This window comes from Leptodactylus fuscus, chromosome 1, assembly GCF_031893055.1.
Source record: "Leptodactylus fuscus isolate aLepFus1 chromosome 1, aLepFus1.hap2, whole genome shotgun sequence".
Lineage (NCBI taxonomy): Eukaryota > Metazoa > Chordata > Amphibia > Anura > Leptodactylidae > Leptodactylus > Leptodactylus fuscus.
The window spans coordinates 880,614-907,994 of record NC_134265.1 but is presented as its reverse complement, the minus strand read 5'-3'; the positions used below and the strand labels follow the sequence as shown (position 1 = coordinate 907,994).

At 40.7% G+C, this 27,381-nt stretch overlaps 1 protein-coding gene across 2 annotated transcripts in view; it reads right to left on the bottom strand.

Annotated features, from left to right (window-relative positions):
- The window catches only part of LOC142197016 (tropomyosin beta chain), an 87,647-nt gene that overhangs the window by 47,170 nt on the left and 13,096 nt on the right, over positions 1-27,381 (bottom strand). For both annotated transcript variants that reach the window (XM_075267035.1, XM_075267027.1), the window contains exon 2: positions 7,597-7,722. In XM_075267035.1, the coding sequence (XP_075123136.1) occupies positions 7,597-7,722 (126 nt within the window). The remainder of the gene's footprint in view (positions 1-7,596; positions 7,723-27,381) is intronic.

Here is a 27,381-nt window from a genome sequence, read left to right as displayed (position 1 = left end):
CCGTATAGAAGTGTAGAGGAGACATATAGGTCCCTCCTATACCGTATAGAAGTGTAGAGGAGATGTATAGGTCCCTCCTGTACCATAAAGAAGTGTAGAGGAGACGTATAGGTCCCTCCTGTGCAGTAAAGAAGTGTAGAGGAGATGTATAGGTCCCTCCTGTACCGTATAGAAGTGTAGAGGAGATGTATAGGTCCCTCCTGTACTGTATAGAAGTGTAGAGGAGACGTATAGGTCCCTCCTGTACCGTATAGAAGTGTAGAGGAGACGTATAGGTCCCTCCTGTACAGTATAGAAGTGTAGAGGAGATGTATAGGTCCCTTCTGTACCATATAGAAGTGTAGAGGAGACATATAGGTCCCTCCTGTACCGTATAGAAGTGTAGAGGAGACGTATAGGTCTCTCCTGTACCGTATAGAAGTGTAGAGGAGACGTATAGGTCCCTCCTGTACCGTATAGAAGTGTATTGGAGATGTATAGGTCTCTCCTGTACCGTATAGAATTGTAGAGGAGACGTATAGGTCCCTCCTGTACTGTATAGAAGTGTAGAGGAGACGTATAGGTCTCATCTGTACCGTATAGAAGTGTAGAGGAGATGTATAGGTCTCTCCTTTACCGTATAGAAGTGTAGAGGAGACGTATAGGTCCCTCCTGTACTGTACAGAAGTGTAGAGGAGATGTATAGGTCCCTCCTGTACTGTATAGAAGTGTAGAGGAGACGTATAGGTCCCTTCTGTACCGTATAGAAGTGTAGAGGAGATGTATAGGTCCCTCCTTTATAGTATAGAAGTGTAGAGGAGACGTATAGGTCCCTCCTGTACCGAATAGAAGTGTAGAGGAGATGTATAGGTCCCTCCTGTACCGTATAGAAGTGTAGAGGAGATGTATAGGTCTCTCCTGTACCGTATAGAAGTGTAGAGGAGACGTATAGGTCTCTCCTGTACCGTATAGAAGTGTAGAGGAGATGTATAGGTCCCTCCTTTACTGTATAGAAGTGTAGAGGAGATGTATAGGTCCCTCCTGTACTGTATAGAAGTGTAGAGGAGATGTATAGGTCCCTCCTGTACCGTATAGAAGTGTAGAGGAGATGTATAGGTCCCTCCTGTACTGTATAGAAGTGTAGAGGAGACGTATAGGTCCCTCCTGTACAGTACAGAAGTGTAGAGGAGATGTATAGGTCCCTCCTGTATAGTATAGAAGTCTAGAGGAGACGTATAGGTCCCTACTGTACCGTATAGAAGTGTAGAGGAGATGTATAGGTCCCTCCTGTACTGTATAGAAGTGTAGAGGAGACGTATAGGTCTCTCCTGTAACGTATAGAAGTGTAGAGGAGACGTATAGGTCCCTCCTGTACCGTATAGAAGTGTAGAGGAGACGTATAGGTCCCTCCTGTATAGTATAGAAGTGTAGAGGAGACGTATAGGTCTCTCCTGTACCATATAGAAGTGTAGAGGAGACGTATAGGTCCCTCCTGTACCGTATAGAAGTGTAGAGGAGACGTATAGGTCTCTCCTGTACCGTATAGAAGTGTAGAGGAGATGTATAGGTCCCTCCTTTACTGTATAGAAGTGTAGAGGAGATGTATAGGTCCCTCCTGTACTGTATAGAAGTGTAGAGGAGACGTATAGGTCCCTCCTGTACAGTACAGAAGTGTAGAGGAGATGTATAGGTCCCTCCTGTACTGTATAGAAGTGTATTGGAGATGTATAGGTCTCTCCTGTACCATATAGAAGTGTAGAGGAGACGTATAGGTCCCTCCTGTACTGTATAGAAGTGTAGAGGAGACGTATAGGTCTCATCTGTACCGTATAGAAGTGTAGAGGAGATGTATAGGTCTCTCCTTTACCGTATAGAAGTGTAGAGGAGACGTATAGATCCCTCCTGTACCGTATAGAAGAGTAGAGGAGACGTATAGGTCCCTCCTTTACTGTATAGAAGTGTAGAGGAGATGTATAGGTCCCTCCTGTACTGTATAGAAGTGTAGAGGAGATGTATAGGTCCCTCCTGTACCATATAGAAGTGTAGAGGAGACGTATAGGTCCCTCCTGTACCGTATAGAAGCGTAGAGGAGACGTATAGGACCCTCCTGCACCGTATAGAAGTGTAGAGGAGACGTATAGGTCCCTCCTATACCGTATAGAAGTGTAGAGGAGATGTATAGGTCCCTCCTGTACCATAAAGAAGTGTAGAGGAGACGTATAGGTCCCTCCTGTGCAGTAAAGAAGTGTAGAGGAGATGTATAGGTCCCTCCTGTACCGTATAGAAGTGTAGAGGAGATGTATAGGTCCCTCCTGTACTGTATAGAAGTGTAGAGGAGACGTATAGGTCCCTCCTGTACCGTATAGAAGTGTAGAGGAGACGTATAGGTCCCTCCTGTACAGTATAGAAGTGTAGAGGAGATGTATAGGTCCCTTCTGTACCATATAGAAGTGTAGAGGAGACATATAGGTCCCTCCTGTACCGTATAGAAGTGTAGAGGAGACGTACAGGTCTCTCCTGTACCGTATAGAAGTGTAGAGGAGACGTATAGGTCCCTCCTGTACAGTATAGAAGTGTATTGGAGATGTATAGGTCTCTCCTGTACCGTATAGAATTGTAGAGGAGACATATAGGTCCCTCCTGTACTGTATAGAAGTGTAGAGGAGACGTATAGGTCTCTCCTTTACCGTATAGAAGTGTAGAGGAGACGTATAGGTCCCTCCTGTACTGTACAGAAGTGTAGAGGAGATGTATAGGTCCCTCCTGTACTGTATAGAAGTGTAGAGGAGATGTATAGGTCCCTCCTTTATAGTATAGAAGTGTAGAGGAGACGTATAGGTCCCTCCTGTATAGTATAGAAGTCTAGAGGAGACGTATAGGTCTCTCCTGTACCGTATAGAAGTGTAGAGGAGATGTATAGGTCCCTCCTTTACTGTATAGAAGTGTAGAGGAGATGTATATGTCCCTCCTGTACTGTATAGAAGTGTAGAGGAGATGTATAGGTCCCTCCTGTACCGTATAGAAGTGTAGAGGAGATGTATAGGTCCCTCCTGTACTGTATAGAAGTGTAGAGGAGACGTATAGGTCCCTCCTGTACAGTACAGAAGTGTAGAGGAGATGTATAGGTCCCTCCTGTATAGTATAGAAGTCTAGAGGAGACGTATAGGTCCCTACTGTACCGTATAGAAGTGTAGAGGAGATGTATAGGTCCCTCCTGTACTGTATAGAAGTGTAGAGGAGACGTATAGGTCTCTTCTGTAACGTATAGAAGTGTAGAGGAGACGTATAGGTCCCTCCTGTACCGTATAGAAGTGTAGAGGAGACGTATAGGTCCCTCCTGTATAGTATAGAAGTGTAGAGGAGACGTATAGGTCTCTCCTGTACCATATAGAAGTGTAGAGGAGACGTATAGGTCCCTCCTGTACCGTATAGAAGTGTAGAGGAGACGTATAGGTCCCTCCTGTATAGTATAGAAGTGTAGAGGAGATGTATAGGTCCCTCCTGTACTGTATAGAAGTGTAGAGGAGATGTATAGGTCCCTCCTGTACTGCATAGAAGTGTAGAGGAGACGTATAGGTCTCTCCTGTACCGTATAGAAGTGTAGAGGAGACGTATAGGTCCCTCCTGTATCATATAGAAGCGTAGAGGAGACGTATAGGTCCCTCCTGTACTGTATAGAAGTGTAGAGGAGACGTATAGGTCCCTCCTGTACTGTATAGAAGTGTAGAGGAGACGTATAGGTCCCTCCTGTACCGTATAGAAGTGTAGAGGAGATGTATAGGTCCCTCCTGTACTGTATAGAAGTGTAGAGGAGACGTATAGGTCCCTCCTGTACCGTATAGAAGTGTAGAGGAGACGTATAGGTCTCTCCTGTACTGTATAGAAGTGTAGAGGAGACGTATAGGTCCCTCCTGTACTGTATAGAAGTGTAGAGGAGACGTATAGGTCCCTCCTGTACCGTATAGAAGTGTAGAGGAGACGTATAGGTCCCTCCTGTACTGTATAGAAGTGTAGAGGAGATGTATAGGTCCCTCCTGTACTGTACGGAAGTGTAGAGGAGATGTATAGGTCCCTCCTTTATAGTATAGAAGTGTAGAGGAGATGTATAGGTCCCTCCTGTACCGTATAGAAGTGTAGAGGAGACGTATAGTTCTCTCCTGTACCGTATAGAAGTGTAGAGGAGACGTATAGGTCCCTCCTGTACTGTATAGAAGTGTAGAGGAGACGTATAGGTCCCTCCTGTACCATATAGAAGTGTAGAGGAGACGTATAGGTCCCTCCTGTACTGTATAGAAGTGTAGAGGAGACGTATAGGTCCCTCCTGTACCGTATAGAAGTGTAGAGGAGACGTATAGGTCCCTTCTGTACCGTATAGAAGTGTAGAGGAGATGTATAGGTCCCTCCTTTATAGTATAGAAGTGTAGAGGAGACGTATAGGTCCCTCCTGTACCGTATAGAAGTGTAGAGGAGACGTATAGGTCTCTCCTGTACCGTATAGAAGTGTAGAGTAGATGTATAGGTCCCTCCTGTACTGTATAGAAGTGTAGAGGAGATGTATAGGTCCCTCCTTTATAGTATAGAAGTGTAGAGGAGACGTATAGGTCCCTCCTGTACCGTATAGAAGTGTAGAGGAGACGTATAGGTCCCTCCTGTACAGTATAGAAGTGTAGAGGAGATGTATAGGTCTCTCCTGTACCGTATAGAAGTGTAGAGGAGACGTATAGGTCCCTCCTGTATAGTATAGAAGTGTAGAGGAGACGTATAGGTCCCTCCTGTACCGTATAGAAGAGTAGAGGAGACGTATAGGTCCCTCCTGTACAGTATAGAAGTGTAGAGGAGACGTATAGGTCCCTCCTGTACCATATAGAAGTGTAGAGGAGACGTATTGGTCCCTCCTGTACCGTAAAGAAGTGTAGAGGAGACGTATAGGTCTCTTCTGTAACGTATAGAAGTGTAGAGGAGACGTATAGGTCCCTCCTGTACCGTATAGAAGTGTAGAGGAGACGTATAGGTCCCTCCTGTACTGTATAGAAGTGTAGAGGAGATGTATAGGTCCCTCCTGTACTGTACGGAAGTGTAGAGGAGATGTATAGGTCCCTCCTTTATAGTATAGAAGTGTAGAGGAGATGTATAGGTCCCTCCTGTACCGTATAGAAGTGTAGAGGAGACGTATAGTTCTCTCCTGTACCGTATAGAAGTGTAGAGGAGACGTATAGGTCCCTCCTGTACTGTATAGAAGTGTAGAGGAGACGTATAGGTCCCTCCTGTACCGTATAGAAGTGTAGAGGAGACGTATAGGTCCCTCCTGTACTGTATAGAAGTGTAGAGGAGACGTATAGGTCCCTCCTGTACCGTATAGAAGTGTAGAGGAGACGTATAGGTCCCTTCTGTACCGTATAGAAGTGTAGAGGAGATGTATAGGTCCCTCCTTTATAGTATAGAAGTGTAGAGGAGACGTATAGGTCCCTTCTGTACCGTATAGAAGTGTAGAGGAGACGTATAGGTCTCTCCTGTACCGTATAGAAGTGTAGAGGAGATGTATAGGTCCCTCCTGTACTGTATAGAAGTGTAGAGGAGATGTATAGGTCCCTCCTTTATAGTATAGAAGTGTAGAGGAGACGTATAGGTCCCTCCTGTACCGTATAGAAGTGTAGAGGAGACGTATAGGTCTCTCCTGTACTGTATAGAAGTGTAGAGGAGACGTATAGGTCCCTCCTGTACCGTATAGAAGAGTAGAGGAGACGTATAGGTCCCTCCTGTACCGTATAGAAGTGTAGAGGAGACGTATAGGTCTCTCCTGTACCGTATAGAAGTGTAGAGGAGATGTATAGGTCCCTCCTTTATAGTATAGAAGTGTAGAGGAGACGTATAGGTCCCTCCTGTACCGTATAGAAGTGTAGAGGAGACGTATAGGTCTCTCCTGTACCGTATAGAAGTGTAGAGGAGATGTATAGGTCCCTCCTGTACTGTATAGAAGTGTAGAGGAGATGTATAGGTCCCTCCTTTATAGTATAGAAGTGTAGAGGAGACGTATAGGTCCCTCCTGTACCGTATAGAAGTGTAGAGGAGACATATAGGTCCCTCCTATACCGTATAGAAGTGTAGCGGAGACGTATAGGTCCCTCCTGTACAGTATAGAAGTGTAGAGGAGACCTATAGGTCCCTCCTGTACCATATAGAAGTGTAGAGGAGACGTATAGGTCCCTCCTGTACTGTATAGAAGTGTAGAGGAGATGTATAGGTCTCTCCTGTACCGTATGGAAGTGTAGCGGAGACGTATAGGTCCCTCCTGTATAGTATAGAAGTGTAGAGGAGACGTATAGGTCCCTCCTGTACCATATAGAAGTGTAGAGGAGACGTATTGGTCCCTCCTGTACCGTATAGAAGTGTAGAGGAGACGTATAGGTCCCTCCTGTACCGTATAGAAGTGTAGAGGAGACGTATAGGTCTCTCCTGTACCGTATAGAAGTGTAGAGGAGATGTATAGGTCCCTCCTGTACTGTATAGAAGTGTAGAGGAGATGTATAGGTCCCTCCTTTATAGTATAGAAGTGTAGAGGAGACGTATAGGTCCCTCCTGTACCGTATAGAAGTGTAGAGGAGATGTATAGGTCCCTCCTTTATAGTATAGAAGTGTAGAGGAGATGTATAGGTCCCTCCTTTATAGTATAGAAGTGTAGAGGAGACGTATAGGTCCCTCCTGTACCGTATAGAAGTGTAGAGGAGACGTATAGGTCCCTCCTGTACAGTATAGAAGTGTAGAGGAGATGTATAGGTCTCTCCTGTACTGTATAGAAGTGTAGAGGAGACGTATAGGTCCCTCCTGTACCGTATAGAAGAGTAGAGGAGACGTATAGGTCCCTCCTGTACAGTATAGAAGTGTAAAGGAGACGTATAGGTCTCTCCTGTACCGTATAGAAGTGTAGAGGAGACGTATAGGTCCCTCCTGTACCATATAGAAGTGTAGAGGAGACGTATAGGTCCCTCCTGTACCATATAGAAGTGTAGAGGAGACGTATAGGTCCCTCCTGTACTGTATAGAAGTGTAGAGGAGATGTATAGGTCTCTCCTGTACCGTATAGAAGTGTAGCGGAGACGTATAGGTCCCTCCTGTATAGTATAGAAGTGTAGAGGAGACGTATAGGTCCCTCCTGTACCATATAGAAGTGTAGAGGAGACGTATTGGTCCCTCCTGTACCGTATAGAAGTGTAGAGGAGACGTATAGGTCCCTCCTGTACAGAATATACACAGATTATACAGTAGGGGGCAGATTACACTTGGAGGTATATACAATGTAGTATATATTGTTATAAGCTAAGATAGGTCAGTGACTAGCAGAGCAGCAGGGGGCTGTATACATGACAGTAAGCGGACAGATACATGGAATATATTGGAGTGCGTGTATACTGTATGTATATGTATATATTAATTTGTTTCTATAGTATGCTCCTGTGTACACCACACACATCCATATTACTCGGTGTCCTTGTATATATTGGTGTATACTTTACGTACGTATATAAGTGTGTCTCCAGCATGTATACAGTCCAGTGAGCACCATACATTGGATGTGACATAGCCGAGCTCTGTATACACATATTACACATCTATACTTACATCAGACGCCTTCTTCTCTGCCAGCTCCAGCCTCTCCTGAGCCTCCTTCACAGCCTCCGAGTACTTCTCCACCTCCTCCTCTGTGCCCTTCACCTTCTTCTGCATCCCCATCACTTCTTCCTCCAGCTGCAGAGACATAACATATTATATATGAAGCTATAGGCGATATACTGACCACATGAACCCCCCATTACACAGCCAGCCCTGACCTGAAGGATCTGCAACACTGGAGGTAGCCGGAAAAGTCTGAGACCGACATAAGATGGCCAAGGGGTGGGCTAGTGATCAATGATACGATGATGTATATAGGGTGTATATAGGGTATGCCCATTACTGTATATCACCTCTAGGGCATAGACTTTCCAGAGTGATCTCCCAGATACACTGCAAATAGCAATTATATACAAGTGTCTATAAACACCTCATATACCAGAGATACATTGTATCCACTATATACTGCTCTATATTACACCTCACATACATTGTATCCAGTATATACTGCTCTATATTACACCTCACATACATTGTATCCAGTATATACTGCTCTATATTATACCTCACATACATTGTATCCACTATATACTGCTCTATATTACACCTCACATACATTGTATCCAGTATATACTGCTCTATATTACACCTCACATACATTGTATCCACTATATACAGCTCTATATTACACCTCAAATACATTGTATCCACTATATACAGCTCTATATTACACCTCACATACATTGTATCCAGTATATACTGCTCTATATTACACCTCACATACATTGTATCCACTATATACAGCTCTATATTACACCTCACATACATTGTATCCAATATATACATCTCTATATTACACCTCACATACATTGTATCCACTATATACTTCTCTATATTACACCTCACATACATTGTATCCACTATATACCGCTCTATATTACACCTCACATACATTGTATCCACTATATACTTCTCTATATTACACCTCACATACATTGTATCCACTATATACAGCTCTATATTACACCTCACATACATTGTATCCACTATATACAGCTCTATATTACACCTCACATACATTGTATCCACTATATACTGCTCTATATTACACCTCACATACATTGTATCCAGTATATACTGCTCTATATTACACCTCACATACATTGTATCCACTATATACTGCTCTATATTACACCTCACATACATTGTATCCACTATATACAGCTCTATATTACACCTCACATACATTGTATCCACTATATACAGCTCTATATTACACCTCACATACATTGTATCCAGTATATACTGCTCTATATTACACCTCACATACATTGTATCCACTATATACAGCTCTATATTACACCTCACATACATTGTATCCAATATATACATCTCTATATTACACCTCACATACATTGTATCCACTATATACTTCTCTATATTACACCTCACATACATTGTATCCACTATATACCGCTCTATATTACACCTCACATACATTGTATCCACTATATACTTCTCTATATTACACCTCACATACATTGTATCCACTATATACAGCTCTATATTACACCTCACATACATTGTATCCACTATATACCGCTCTATATTACACCTCACATACATTGTATCCACTATATACTTCTCTATATTACACCTCACATACATTGTATCCACTATATACTGCTCTATATTACACCTCACATACATTGTATCCACTATATACAGCTCTATATTACACCTCACATACATTGTATCCACTATATACAGCTCTATATTACACCTCACATACATTGTATCCACTATATACTGCTCTATATTACACCTCACATACATTGTATCCACTATATACTGCTCTATATTACACCTCACATACATTGTATCCACTATATACTGCTCTATATTACACCTCACATACATTGTATCCACTATATACAGCTCTATATTACACCTCACATACATTGTATCCACTATATACTGCTCTATATTACACCTCACATACATTGTATCCACTATATACTGCTCTATATTACACCTCACATACATTGTATCCACTATATACTGCTCTATATTACACCTCACATACATTGTATCCACTATATACTGCTCTATATTACACCTCACATACATTGTATCCACTATATACAGCTCTATATTACACCTCACATACATTGTATCCACTATATACTGCTCTATATTACACCTCACATACATTGTATCCAATATATACATCTCTATATTACACCTCACATACATTGTATCCAATATATACATCTCTATATTACACCTCACATACATTGTATCCACTATATACCGCTCTATATTACACCTCACATACATTGTATCCACTATATACTGCTCTATATTACACCTCACATACATTGTATCCACTATATACTTCTCTATATTACACCTCACATACATTGTATCCACTATATACTGCTCTATATTACACCTCACATACATTGTATCCACTATATACTGCTCTATATTACACCTCACATACATTGTATCCAATATATACATCTCTATATTACACCTCACATACATTGTATCCACTATATACCGCTCTATATTACACCTCACATACATTGTATCCACTATATACTGCTCTATATTACACCTCACATACATTGTATCCACTATATACTTCTCTATATTACACCTCACATACATTGTATCCACTATATACAGCTCTATATTACACCTCACATACATTGTATCCACTATATACTGCTCTATATTACACCTCACATACATTGTATCCACTATATACTGCTCTATATTATACCTCACATACATTGTATCCACTATATACTGCTCTATATTACACCTCACATACATTGTATCCACTATATACAGCTCTATATTACACCTCACATACAATGTATCCACTATATACATCTCTATATTACACCTCACATACATTGTATCCACTATATACTGCTCTATATTACACCTCACATACATTGTATCCACTATATACTGCTCTATATTACACCTCACATACATTGTATCCACTATATACTGCTCTATATTACACCTCACATACATTGTATCCACTATATACTGCTCTATACTACACGTCACATACATTGTATCCACTATATACTGCTCTATATTACACCTCACATACATTGTATCCACTATATACTGCTCTATATTACACCTCACATACATTGTATCCACTATATACTGCTCTATATTACACCTCACATACATTGTATCCACTATATACCGCTCTATATTACACCTCACATACATTGTATCCACTATATACCGCTCTATATTACACCTCACATACATTGTATCCACTATATACTGCTCTATATTACACCTCACATACATTGTATCCACTATATACTGCTCTATATTACACCTCACATCCATTGTATCCACTATATACTGCTCTATATTACACCTCACATACATTGTATCCACTATATACTGCTCTATATTACACCTCACATACATTGTATCCACTATATACTGCTCTATATTACACCTCACATACATTGTATCCAATATATACATCTCTATATTACACCTCACATACATTGTATCCACTACATACCGCTCTATATTACACCTCACATACATTGCATCCACTATATACCGCTCTATATTACACCTCACATACATTGCATCCACTATATACCGCTCTATATTACACCTCCCATACATTGTATCCACAATATACTGCTCTATATTACACCTCACATACATTGTATCCACTATATACCGCTCTATATTACACCTCACATACATTGTATCCACTATATACTGCTCTATATTACACCTCACATACATTGTATCCACTATATACTGCTCTATATTACACCTCACATACATTGTATCCACTATATACCGCTCTATATTACACCTCACATACATTGCATCCACTATATACCGCTCTATATTACACCTCCCATACATTGTATCCACTATATACTGCTCTATATTACACCTCACATCCATTGTATCCACTATATACTGCTCTATATTACACCTCACATACATTGTATCCACTATATACCGCTCTATATTACACCTCACATACATTGTATCCACTATATACAGCTCTATATTACACCTCACATACATTGTATCCACTATATACTGCTCTATATTACACGTCACATACATTGTATCCACTATATACTGCTCTATATTACACCTCACATACATTGTATCCACTATATACTGCTCTATATTACACCTCACATACATTGTATCCACTATATACTGCTCTATATTATACCTCACATACATTGTATCCACTATATACTGCTCTATATTACACCTCACATACATTGTATCCACTATATACTGCTCTATATTACACCTCACATACATTGAATCCACTATATACTGCTCTATATTACACCTCACATACATTGTATCCACTATATACCGCTCTATATTACACCTCACATACATTGTATCCACTATACACTGCTCTATATTACACCTCACATACATTGTATCCACTATATACTGCTCTATATTACACCTCACATACATTGTATCCACTATATACTTCTCTATATTACACCTCACATACATTGTATCCACTATATACTGCTCTATATTACACCTCACATACATTGTATCCACTATATACTGCTCTATATTACACCTCACATCCATTGTATCCACTATATACTGCTCTATATTACACATCACATACATTGTATCCACTATATACAGCTCTATATTGCACCTCACATACATTGTATCCACTATATACCGCTCTATATTACACCTCACATACGTTGTATCCACTATATACTGCTCTATATTACACATCACATACATTGTATCCACTATATACATCTCTATATTGCACCTCACATACATTGTATCCACTATATACCGCTCTATATTACACTTCACATACATTGTATCCACTATATACCGCTCTATATTACACCTCACATACATTGTATCCACTATATACCGCTCTATATTACACCTCACATACATTGTATCCACTATATACCGCTCTATATTACACCTCACATACATTGTATCCACTATATACAGCTCTATATTACACCTCACATACATTGTATCCACAATATACTGCTCTATATTACACCTCACATACATTGTATCCACTATATACTGCTCTATATAACACCTCACATACATTGTATCCACTATATACTGCTCTATATTACACCCCACATACATTGTATCCACTATATACTGCTCTATATTACACCTCACATACATTGTATCCACTATATACTGCTCTATATTACACCTCACATACATTGTATCCACTATATACTGCTCTATATTATACCTCACATACATTGTATCCACTATATACTGCTCTATATTACACCTCACATACATTGTATCCACTATATACCTCTCTATATTACACCTCACATACATTGTATCCACTATATACTTCTCTATATTACACCTCACATACATTGTATCCACTATATACTGCTCTATATTACACATCACATACATTGTATCCACTATATACAGCTCTATATTGCACCTCACATACATTGTATCCACTATATACTGCTCTATATTACACCTCACATACGTTGTATCCACTATATACTGCTCTATATTACACCTCACATACATTGTATCCACTATATACAGCTCTATATTACACCTCACATACATTGTATCCACTATATACTGCTCTATATTACACCTCACATACATTGTATCCACTATATACTGCTCTATATTACACATCACATACATTGTATCCACTATATACAGCTCTATATTGCACCTCACATACATTGTATCCACTATATACTGCTCTATATTACACCTCACATACATTGTATCCACTATATACTTCTCTATATTACACCTCACATACATTGTATCCACTATATACCGCTCTATATTACACCTCACATACATTGTATCCACTATATACTGCTCTATATTACACCTCACATCCATTGTATCCACTATATACTGCTCTATATTACACCTCACATCCATTGTATCCACTATATACTGCTCTATATTACACATCACATACATTGTATCCACTATATACAGCTCTATATTGCACCTCACATACATTGTATCCACTATATACTGCTCTATATTACACCTCACATACGTTGTATCCACTATATACATCTCTATATTACACCTCACATACATTGTATCCACTATATACCGCTCTATATTACACTTCACATACATTGTATCCACTATATACCGCTCTATATTACACCTCACATACATTGTATCCACTATATACCGCTCTATATTACACCTCACATACATTGTATCCACTATATACTGCTCTATATTATACCTCACATACATTGTATCCACTATATACTGCTCTAAATTACACCTCACATACATTGTATCTACTATATACAGCTCTATATTACACCTCACATACATTGTATCCACTATATACCGCTCTATATTACACCTCACATACATTGTATCCACTATATACAGCTCTATATTACACCTCACATACATTGTATCCACTATATACAGCTCTATATTACACCTCACATACATTGTATCCACTATATACTGCTCTATATTATACCTCACATACATTGTATCCACTATATACTGCTCTAAATTACACCTCACATACATTGTATCTACTATATACAGCTCTATATTACACCTCACATACATTGTATCCACTATATACTGCTCTATATTATACCTCACATACATTGTATCCACTATATACTGCTCTATATTATACCTCACATACATTGTATCCACTATATTCAGCTCTATATTACACCTCACATACATTGTATCCACTATATACAGCTCTATATTACACCTCACATACATTGTATCCACTATATACTGCTCTATATTATACCTCACTTACATTGTATCTACTATATACAGCTCTATATTACACCTCACATACATTGTATCCACTATATACTGCTCTATATTATACCTCACATACATTGTATCCACTATATACTGCTCTAAATTACACCTCACATACATTGTATCCACTATATACTGCTCTATATTACACCTCACATACATTGTATCCACTATATACCGCTCTATATTACACCTCACATACATTGTATCCACTATATACAGCTCTATATTACACCTCACATACATTGTATCTACTATATACTGCTCTATATTACACCTCACATACATTGTATCCACTATATACCGCTCTATATTACACCTCACATACATTGTATCCACTATATACAGCTCTATATTACACCTCACATACATTGTATCCACTATATACCGCTCTATATTACACCTCACATACATTGTATCCACTATATACCGCTCTATATTACACCTCACATACATTGTATCCACTATATACATCTCTATATTACACCTCACATACATTGTATCCACTATATACATCTCTATATTACACCTCACATACATTGTATCCACTATATACTTCTCTATATTACACCTCACATACATTGTATCTACTATATACTGCTCTATATTACACCTCACATACATTGTATCCACTATATACCGCTCTATATTACACTTCACATACATTGTATCCACTATATACCGCTCTATATTACACCTCACATACATTGTATCCACTACATACCGCTCTATATTACACCTCACATACATTGTATCCACTATATACTGCTCTATATTACACCTCACATACATTGTATCCACTATATACTGCTCTATATTATACCTCACATACATTGTATCCACTATATACAGCTCTATATTACACCTCACATACATTGTATCCACTATATACCGCTCTATATTACACCTCACATACATTGTATCCACTATATACCGCTCTATATTACACCTCACATACATTGTATCCACTATATACCGCTCTATATTACACCTCACATACATTGTATCCACTATATACTGCTCTATATTACACCTCACATACATTGTATCCACTATATACCGCTCTATATTACACCTCACATACATTGTATCCACTATATACTGCTCTATATTACACCTCACATACATTGTATCCACTATATACTGCTCTATATAACACCTCACATACATTGTATCCACTATATACTGCTCTATATTACACCTCACATACATTGTATCCACTATATACTGCTCTACATTACACCTCACATACATTGTATCCACTATATACTGCTCTATATTACACCTCACATACATTGTATCCACTATATACATCTCTATATTGCACCTCACATACATTGTATCCACTATACACTGCTCTATATTACACCTCACATACATTGTATCCACTATACACTGCTCTATATTACACGTCACATACATTGTATCCACTATATACTGCTCTATATTACACCTCACATACATTGTATCCACTATATTCAGCTCTATATTATACCTCACATACATTGTATCCACTATATACTGCTCTATATTACACCTCACATACATTGTATCCACTATATTCAGCTCTATATTATACCTCACATACATTGTATCCACTATATTCAGCTCTATATTACACCTCACATACATTGTATCCACTATATACTGCTCTATATTACACCTCACATACATTGTATCCACTATATACTGCTCTATATTACACCTCACATACATTGTATCCACTATATACAGCTCTATATTACACCTCACATACATTGTATCCACTATATACCGCTCTATATTACACCTCACATACATTGTATCCACTATATACTGCTCTATATTACACCTCACATACATTGTATCCACTATATTCAGCTCTATATTACACCTCACATACATTGTATCCACTATATTCAGCTCTATATTACACCTCACATACATTGTATCCACTATATACTGCTCTATATTACACCTCACATACATTGTATCCACTATATACAGCTCTATATTACACCTCACATACATTGTATCCACTATATACCGCTCTATATTACACCTCACATACATTGTATCCACTATATACCGCTCTATATTACACCTCACATACATTGTATCCACTATATACTGCTCTATATTACACCTCACATACATTGTATCCACTCTATACTGCTCTATATTACACCTCACATACATTGTATCCACTATATACATCTCTATATTACACCTCACATACATTGTATCCACTATATACTGCTCTATATTACACCTCACATACATTGTATCCACTATATACTGCTCTATATTACACCTCACATACATTGTATCCACTATATACCGCTCTATATTACACCTCGCATACATTGTATCCACTATATACTGCTCTATATTACACCTCACATACATTGTATCCACTATATACTGCTCTATATTACACCTCACATCCATTGTATCCACTATATACTGCTCTATATTATACCTCACATACATTGTATCCACTATATACTGCTCTATATTACACCTCACATACATTGTATCCACTATATACTGCTCTATATTACACCTCACATACATTGTATCCACTATATACCGCTCTATATTACACCTCACATACATTGTATCCACTATATACTGCTCTATATTACTGTCACGGGATGGTTAGAGTCCATACTATAGGCCATGTGTAATATATATTTCATGTGGAATGTATTCTCTAACCTGTTATATACATCAATGTGTAGTTGGCTGATTCGGGTCTAGTGTGTTAGCACATTGTATGCAAATACCTCTAACCAGTGAGGACAATGGGTGGAGATAATCTGATCAGTGTCTCCAAGAAGATGTTGGATGGTGCATTGTCCATAGTAGACAGGGAGTCTGCTCTCCTTGGTATAGGTGAGGGGGGAAGGATCTGTGACTCAGCCCTTCCCACCCACAGATATAGGTGTAACAGTCTTAGTATATAGTATATAGCTAGCAGTTAGTATGTGTTAGCCGGCCTGTGCACAGCTCTGCAGAGAGCCAGGATTTAGTTACAGGACCAAGGAGCCAAAGCTATCATTGGATTGTGACTTCTGTGGACTTATTGTTATTACGGTTGATGTGACCGCCGCCGGCTACTAACTTTGTGGATTACAATAAATTGCTGTTGTCTCCCGACCTCTTGCGTCCGTGTTGATTCAAGATATCCTCCGGAGGAAGACGTATACCTTTGCTCCGTGACAACTGGTTGGCAGCGGTGGGATCAACAGTGGACAGCGAGATGGACTACAGCAGCCCAGCGATTAATGGAGCCACAACCTCAGAATACAGGAACTGGACTATGGCAAGTCTACAAGTAAGGGCCCGGGAACTAAACCTGAGTTACCAGGGAAGAACGAAAGAGCAACTGATCGAGGCACTGGAGGAGATGACCCTGCAAAGCGACCATGAGGAGGGCTGCCCCCAGGAGACTGGAGAGATACGGGAGTGGCAGGTACAGACCCAAAAGAGCAGATGGGTTGTTTTGTATGAGGAGGAATTGGCAGTGCTGGGGCTAGGAGCAACTGCAGAGCAAAGGAGTAGAGCATTACAGAGGGCTCAGGAAACGGAGAAGGAGGAACAGAGAATGGCGCATGAAAAGGAAAGAATGGCGCATGAAATGCGAATGGCTGAGATAACTGCGCGGAATTATAATCAAACGTCGACCCCCAGCCCAACAGTGAGAGAACCACCATATGTCTCCCATAAACACTTCAAGACCTTTGAGGAAGCGGCTGGGGATGTTGATGGATATTTTCAGGACTTCGAACACCAGTGCCGCCTGATGGAAGTCCCAGAGAAGGATTGGGTCCGGTATCTGGTGGGGCACCTACGAGATGGGGCTGCGGAAGCTCTCAGAGCCATGGACCCTAGTGATCAGCGGGACTATGAGGCCATTAAAAGAGCGGTGCAGAAGTATTATGCAGTCACTCCAGAGTCCTACCGAGTTCAGTTCCGCTCTTTGTCTTACAATGGGGGAAGCTCCTTCCACATGTTCGCCCACAAGTTGAAGCAAGCATGCAAGCGCTGGCTAGAAGGAGAGGAGGCTGTCACAGTCGATAAGATCCTCCAAGTCATACTTAAGGAACAGTTCTTTTCCCAGTGCCCCGCTGAGATCCGTGAGTGGGTGCTGGAACGGAACCCAGCCACAGTGGAGCAAGCTGCTTCTCTTGCAGATGAGGGCCTGACCATCAAGCCGCAGTGGAAGAGGTTGTTTGCAGAGAAGCGGAAAACTACCACAGTCCGCCAGACACCCTTCAGCCAGCCACCCACCTTTCGTGCCCGGCCTCAGGATTACAATTCCCCCTCTACCCCTGCCCCAGCCCATCGGCCTCCAGCTATGAACAACCCTGTCCCTAGACAACGACCTACTGGAAGAATGCTAGAGCGCAGATGTTTTGGGTGCGGGCGGCCTGGACATTTGCAAGCTAGTTGCCCTGCTAACATGGGGGCACGGGCCACCGTGGCATCCCGGCCTATTCACTACCTGGGAACCACCCCTAGGACAGAAAGTTTGGCCCCATTTCCAGATGACTCCATGAATGACCCATCTGTTCCACCTCCAGGGGTCTATGGGATTCAGCCTTCCGCCACACATCCTGCAAACCTTCAGCGGAAGCACTTGCAGGAGGTCCTACTGGATGGCCGAACAGTTGTTGGATTCCGGGACTCGGGAGCTTTCCTAACGGTAGCGGACCCCCGAGTTGTGCGACCCGAGGCCCTAGAGGAGGGCCCTGGCATTTCTATTGAGTTGGCAGAGGGTACTCGGAGACGTATTCCTAAAGCTACCGTGGAACTTGACTATGGTTATGGACCAAAACGATGCACAATTGGTGTGATGAGCGGGCTGCCGGCCGATGTTCTGTTAGGCAACGATGTTGGAAATCTACAGTGCCACTTTGTGGGAGCAGTGACCCGAAGCCAAGCTCAGAGAGACGCCAACATGGATCGACCGGATTTTCTGCCAGATTCCAGCCCAGCGGCCCCAACTTCCCAACTGGTGAGTGACTCTTTCCTCGGGGCTAATAATCCTGCAATTTGGGACAAGGCACAGTTTAGGAGGGAGGTAGAGACGGACCCTACATTGGATAGTTTCCGAGCACGGGCTGAGATTGGACAGATAGGAGAAAGTGGTGAGAAGATTATTAAGGAAGATGGACTCCTCTACCGGGTTACAGAGGCTTGCTCTCCAGATAAACCTTGGACTTATTGTAGACAGCTTGTTGTGCCCCAGCGATACCGGGCCTCCCTACTGCACCTTGCCCATGACATTCCCATGGCTGGCCATCAAGGGAAAACTCGCACAGAACGGAGGCTTACTCACTTGTTTTATTGGCCTGGGATCTCTCAGGCTGTTGCGCAGTTCTGTCGGACTTGTGATGTATGTCAGCGTAGAGGCCGACCAGGGGACCACCCAAGAGCCCCCTTACAGCCTTTGCCCGTCATTGATGAACCCTTCCAACGAGTGGCTGTTGATATCATCGGGCCTTTGGCTAGACCTAGTAAATCTGGGAAACAATATATATTGACAGTAGTCGACTATGCCACCCGATACCCGGAAGCTGTGGCACTATCCTGTATCTCTGCCACCAAAGTAGCCGAGGCCCTTGTGACTGTCTTCACCAGAGTTGGATTCCCAAGTGAGATCTTGTCAGACCAGGGTACCCAATTTATGTCCGAACTGGTACAGTGTCTATGGCATGCCTGCGGGGTGCGGGCGATCCGGACCACCCCATACCACCCCCAGACCAATGGACTATGTGAGCGTTTTAATGGTACTCTAAAGAACATGTTAAAAGCCTTTACTGAGACTGATCCAGACTGGGAAAGGTACCTACCACATCTCCTGTTTGCCTATCGGGAAGTGCCCCAGGAATCTACTGGATTTTCCCCCTTTGAACTGCTGTATGGCCGGAAAGTTCGTGGTCCGTTAACCTTAGTCAAGGAGCACTGGGAGGGGCCAGTGGAGGATACCGGAATTCCTGTTGTCCCTTATGTTCTGAAGCTTCGAGACACGCTGGCCCGGTTGGCCCATTTTGCTAAAGAGCAGGTCCAGAGGGCGCAGACTCGACAAAAGACTTGGTACGACCGCAAAGCACGCTATCGGGAATTTACTGAGGGGCAACAAGTTCTTATGATTGTCCCACATCCCCAAAATAAGCTACAGACCACCTGGGAAGGGCCTTTTAGAGTCCTCCGAAAGCTCAATGACACCAACTACCTCTTAGCACTAGACGAGCAGGGGCTCCGACAAAAGACTGTCCATATTAATATGATTAAGGAGTATCACGATCGGGCTCCACCTATGATTGCCATGTGCCAACTTGCCTCTGAGGAGTGCTCAGAAGGAGACTCCCTCCCGGATCTCCTAGAAACGGCCCAACGCATCACCACTGTAGAAGATGTCCCTCTAAAGGACCACCTGCACCCAGCACAGCGAGAGGAAGTGTCCAATATACTTCATCAGCACAGGGCTGCGTTCTCCTCCCGACCAGGGCAAACCAGGCTGACCCAACACAATGTGGACACCCCCGGTGTCCCACCAATGCAACAAGCACCTTACCGGGTCCCTGAATCTGTCAAAAACACCATGTGCAAAGAGCTGGAGGATATGCTAGCCCTAGGGGTTATCCAAGCCTCGCACAGTCCCTGGGCCTCTCCAGTGGTGCTTGTACCCAAAAAGGATGGCAGTACGAGATTTTGTGTGGACTACAGGCGACTGAATGACCATACTATGAGTGACCCCTACCCTATGCCACGCATTGATGAGCTTCTGGACAAACTCGCTGCGGCTAAGTATGTCACCACCTTGGATCTCAGCAAGGGGTACTGGCAGATTCCCCTGACCGCTGCAGGGAGGGAAAGGTCAGCGTTCATAACCCCTTTCGGACTGTTTGAATTCCTAAGCATGCCTTTTGGAATGAAGAATGCCCCAGCAACCTTCCAGAGGATGGTGGACCAGCTACTTCAGGGATGCAGAGACTTTGCCTGTGCTTACTTGGATGATATCGCAATCTTTAGCCACACGTGGGAGGACCACTTGCATCATGTTGAGGCTGTTCTAGATCGGATACAGGAGGCCGGCCTGACAATTAGACCAGACAAATGCCAGATAGGTCTGGGCGAGGTGCAATACTTGGAAAATAGAGTGGGAGGGGGAAAACTGCGACCAGAGCCCGCTAAGATACAGGCTATTAGAGACTGGCCCATACCACAGACCAAGAAACAGGTCATGGCGTTCTTAGGTACTGCTAGTTACTACCGAAAATTTGTCTCTAACTTCAGCTCCGTGGCCAAGCCCCTGACGGACCTGACAAAGAAGAACCTGCCCTGAGTGGTGAGCTGGACCCCGGCCTGCGACAGAGCTTTTAACCAACTGAAGGACGCTCTTGCCTGCTCACCTGTCCTTGCTGCCCCGGATTATAAACGAAGGTTTATTGTTCAGACAGACGCCTCCACATATGGACTGGGAGCCGTCCTCAGCCAAGTAAATGCCGCGGGGGAGGAGCACCCCATTGCCTACCTCAGCCGGAAGCTGCAGGACCGAGAAGTAGCATATGCCACTATAGAGAAGGAATGCTTGGCAGTAGTTTTGGCCCTCAAGAAGTTACAGCCGTACCTGTATGGTCGGGAGTTCACCGTAGTGACCGACCACAACCCCCTCACTTGGCTGCAGAGAGTCTCTGGGGACAATGGACGACTGTTGAGGTGGAGTCTGGCCCTTCAACCCTACAACTTTACCATTCAGTACCGCCGAGGGAACCAACACCAGAACGCAGATGGGTTATCCCGGCAGGAGGACATATGAGCTATAGAGACTGATGTGCATTCCCCAATTTACCTGTGTAGGCCAATTGTGTCATGCACATGTTCTGAGAGGGGGAGGGGTTGTCACGGGATGGTTAGAGTCTATACTATAGGCAATGTGTAATATATATTTCATGTGGAATGTATTCTCTAACCTGTTATATACATCAATGTGTAGTTGGCTGATTCGGGTCTAGTGTGTTAGCACATTGTATGCAAATACCTCTAACTAGTGAGGACAATGGGTGGAGATAATCTGATCAGTGTCTCCAAGAAGATGTTGGATGGTGCATTGTCCATAGTAGACAGGGAGTCTGCTCTCCTTGGTATAGGTGAGGGGGGAAGGATCTGTGACTCAGCCCTTCCCACCCACAGATATAGGTGTAACAGTCTTAGTATATAGTATATAGCTAGCAGTTAGTATGTGTTAGCCGGCCTGTGCACAGCTCTGTAGAGAGCCAGGATTTAGTTACAGGACCAAGGAGCCAAAGCTATCATTGGATTGTGACTTCTGTGGACTTATTGTTGTTACGGTTGATGTGACCGCCGCCGGCTACTAACTTTGTGGATTACAATAAATTGCTGTTGTCTCCCGACCTCTTGCGTCCGTGTTGATTCAAGATATCCTCCGGAGGAAGACGTATACCTTTGCTCCGTGACAATTACACCTCACATACATTGTATCCACTATATACCGCTCTATATTACACCTCACATACATTGTATCCACTATATACCGCTCTATATTACACCTCACATACATTGTATCCACTATATACCGCTCTATATTACACCTCACATACATTGTATCCACTATATACCGCTCTATATTACACCTCACATACATTGTATCCACTATATACTGCTCTATATTACACCTCACATACATTGTATCCACTATATACTGCTCTATATTACACCTCACATACATTGTATCCACTATACACTGCTCTATATTACACCTCACATCCATTGTATCCACTATATTGCTCTATACTACACGTCACATACATTGTATCCACTATATACAGCTCTATATTACACCTCACATACATTGTATCCACTATATACTGCTCTATATTACACCTCACATACATTGTATCCACTATATACTGCTCTATATTACACCTCACATACATTGTATCCACTATATACATCTCTATATTACACCTCACATACATTGTATCCACTATATACATCTCTATATTACACCTCACATACATTGTATCCACTATATACATCTCTATATTACACCTCACATACATTGTATCCACTATACACTGCTCTATATTACACCTCACATACATTGTATGCACTATATATAGCTCTATATTACACCTCACATCCATTGTATCCACTATATTGCTCTATATTACACGTCACATACATTGTATCCACTATATACAGCTCTATATTACACCTCACATACATTGTATCCACTATATTGCTCTATATTACACCTCACATACATTGTATCCACTATATACAGCTCTATATTACACCTCACATACATTGTATCCACTACATACTGCTCTATATTACACCTCACATACATTGTATCCACTATATACTGCTCTATATTACACCTCACATCCATTGTATCCACTATATACTGCTCTATATTATACCTCACATCCATTGTATCCACTATATACTGCTCTATATTACACCTCACATACATTGTATCCACTATATACTGCTCTATATTACACCTCACATACATTGTATCCACTATATACCGCTCTATATTACACCTCACATACATTGTATCCACTATATACCGCTCTATATTACACCTCACATACATTGTATCCACTATATACCGCTCTATATTACACCTCACATACATTGTATCCACTATATACTGCTCTATATTACACCTCACATACATTGTATCCACTATACACTGCTCTATATTACACCTCACATACATTGTATCCACTATATATAGCTCTATATTACACCTCACATCCATTGTATCCACTATATTGCTCTATATTACACGTCACATACATTGTATCCACTATATACCGCTCTATATTACACGTCACATACATTGTATCCACTATATACAGCTCTATATTACACCTCACATACATTGTATCCACTATATACTGCTCTATATTACACCTCACATACATTGTATCCACTATATACTGCTCTATATTACACCTCACATACATTGTATCCACTATATACATCTCTATATTACACGTCACATACATTGTATCCACTATATACAGCTCTATATTACACCTCACATACATTGTATCCACTATATACTGCTCTATATTACACCTCACATACATTGTATCCACTATATTGCTCTATATTACACCTCACATACATTGTATCCACTATATACAGCTCTATATTACACCTCACATACATTGTATCCACTACATACTGCTCTATATTACACCTCACATACATTGTATCCACTATATACTGCTCTATATTACACCTCACATCCATAGTATCCACTATATACTGCTCTATATTATACCTCACATACATTGTATCCACTATATACCGCTCTATATTACACCTCACATACATTGTATCCACTATATACTGCTCTATATTACACCTCACATACATTATATCCACTATATACTGCTCTATATTACACCTCACATACATTGTATCCACTATATACAGCTCTATATTGCACCTCACATACATTATATCCACTATACACTGCTCTATATTACACCTCACATACATTGTATCCACTATATACAGCTCTATATTACACCTCCCATACATTGTATCCACTATATACTGCTCTATATTACACCTCACATACATTGTATCCACTATATACTGCTCTATATTACACCTCACATACATTGTATCCACTATATACTGCTCTATATTACACCTCACATACATTGTATCCACTATATACTGCTCTATATTACACCTCACATACATTGTATCCACTATATACTGCTCAATATTACACCTCACATACATTGTATCCACTATATACTGCTCTATATTACACCTCACATACATTGTATCCACTATATACAGCTCTATATTACACCTCACATACATTGTATCCACTATATATTGCTCTATATTACACCTCACATACATTGTATCCACTATATTGCTCTATATTACACCTCACATACATTGTATCCACTATATACTGCTCTATATTACACCTCACATACATTGTATCCACTATATACTGCTCTATATTACACCTCACATACATTGTATCCACTATATACAGCTCTATATTACACCTCACATACATTGTATCCACTACATACTGCTCTATATTACACCTCACATACATTGTATCCACTATATACTGCTCTATATTACACCTCACATCCATAGTATCCACTATATACTGCTCTATATTATACCTCACATACATTGTATCCACTATATACCGCTCTATATTACACCTCACATACATTGTATCCACTATATACTGCTCTATATTACACCTCACATACATTATATCCACTATATACTGCTCTATATTACACCTCACATACATTGTATCCACTATATACAGCTCTATATTGCACCTCACATACATTATATCCACTATACACTGCTCTATATTACACCTCACATACATTGTATCCACTATATACAGCTCTATATTACACCTCCCATACATTGTATCCACTATATACTGCTCTATATTACACCTCACATACATTGTATCCACTATATACAGCTCTATATTACACCTCACATACATTGTATCCACTATATACTGCTCTATATTACACCTCACATACATTGTATCCACTATATACTGCTCTATATTACACCTCACATACATTGTATCCACTATATACTGCTCAATATTACACCTCACATACATTGTATCCATTATATACTGCTCTATATTACACCTCACATACATTGTATCCACTATATACAGCTCTATATTACACCTCACATACATTGTATCCACTATATACTGCTCTATATTACACCACACATACATTATATCCACTATATACTTCTCTATATTACACCTCACATACATTGTATCCACTATATACTGCTCAATATTACACCTCACATACATTGTATCCACTATATACTGCTCTATATTACACCTCACATACATTATATCCACTATATACTGCTCTATATTACACCTCACATACATTGTATCCACTATATACTGCTCAATATTACACCTCACATACATTGTATCCACTATATACTGCTCTATATTACACCTCACATACATTGTATCCACTATATACAGCTCTATTTTACACCTCACATACATTGTATCCACTATATACAGCTCTATATTACACCTCACATACATTGTATCCACTATATATTGCTCTATATTACACCTCACATACATTGTATCCACTATATACTGCTCTATATTACACCTCACATACATTGTATCCACTATATACTGCTCTATATTATACCTCACATACATTGTATCCACTATATACTGCTCTATATTACACCTCACATACATTATATCCACTATATACTACTCTATTTTACACCTCGCATACATTGTATCCACTATATACTGCTCTATATTATACCTCACATACATTGTATCCACTATATACAGCTCTATTTTACACCTCACATACATTGTATCCACTATATACTGCTCTATATTACACCTCACATACATTGTATCCACTATATACCGCTCTATATTACACCTCACATACATTGTATCCACTATATACCGCTCTATATTACACCTCACATACATTGTATCCACTATATACCGCTCTATATTACACCTCACATACATTGTATCCACTATATACTGCTCTATATTACACCTCACATACATTGTATCCACTATATACTGCTCTATATAACACCTCACATACATTGTATCCACTATATACCGCTCTATATTACACCTCACATACATTGTATCCACTATATACTTCTCTATATTACACCTCACATACATTGTATCCACTATATACTGCTCTATATTACACCTCACATACATTGTATCCACTATATACTGCTCTATATTACACCTCACATACATTGTATCCACTATATACTGCTCTATATTACACCTCACATACATTGTATCCACTATATACAGCTCTATAT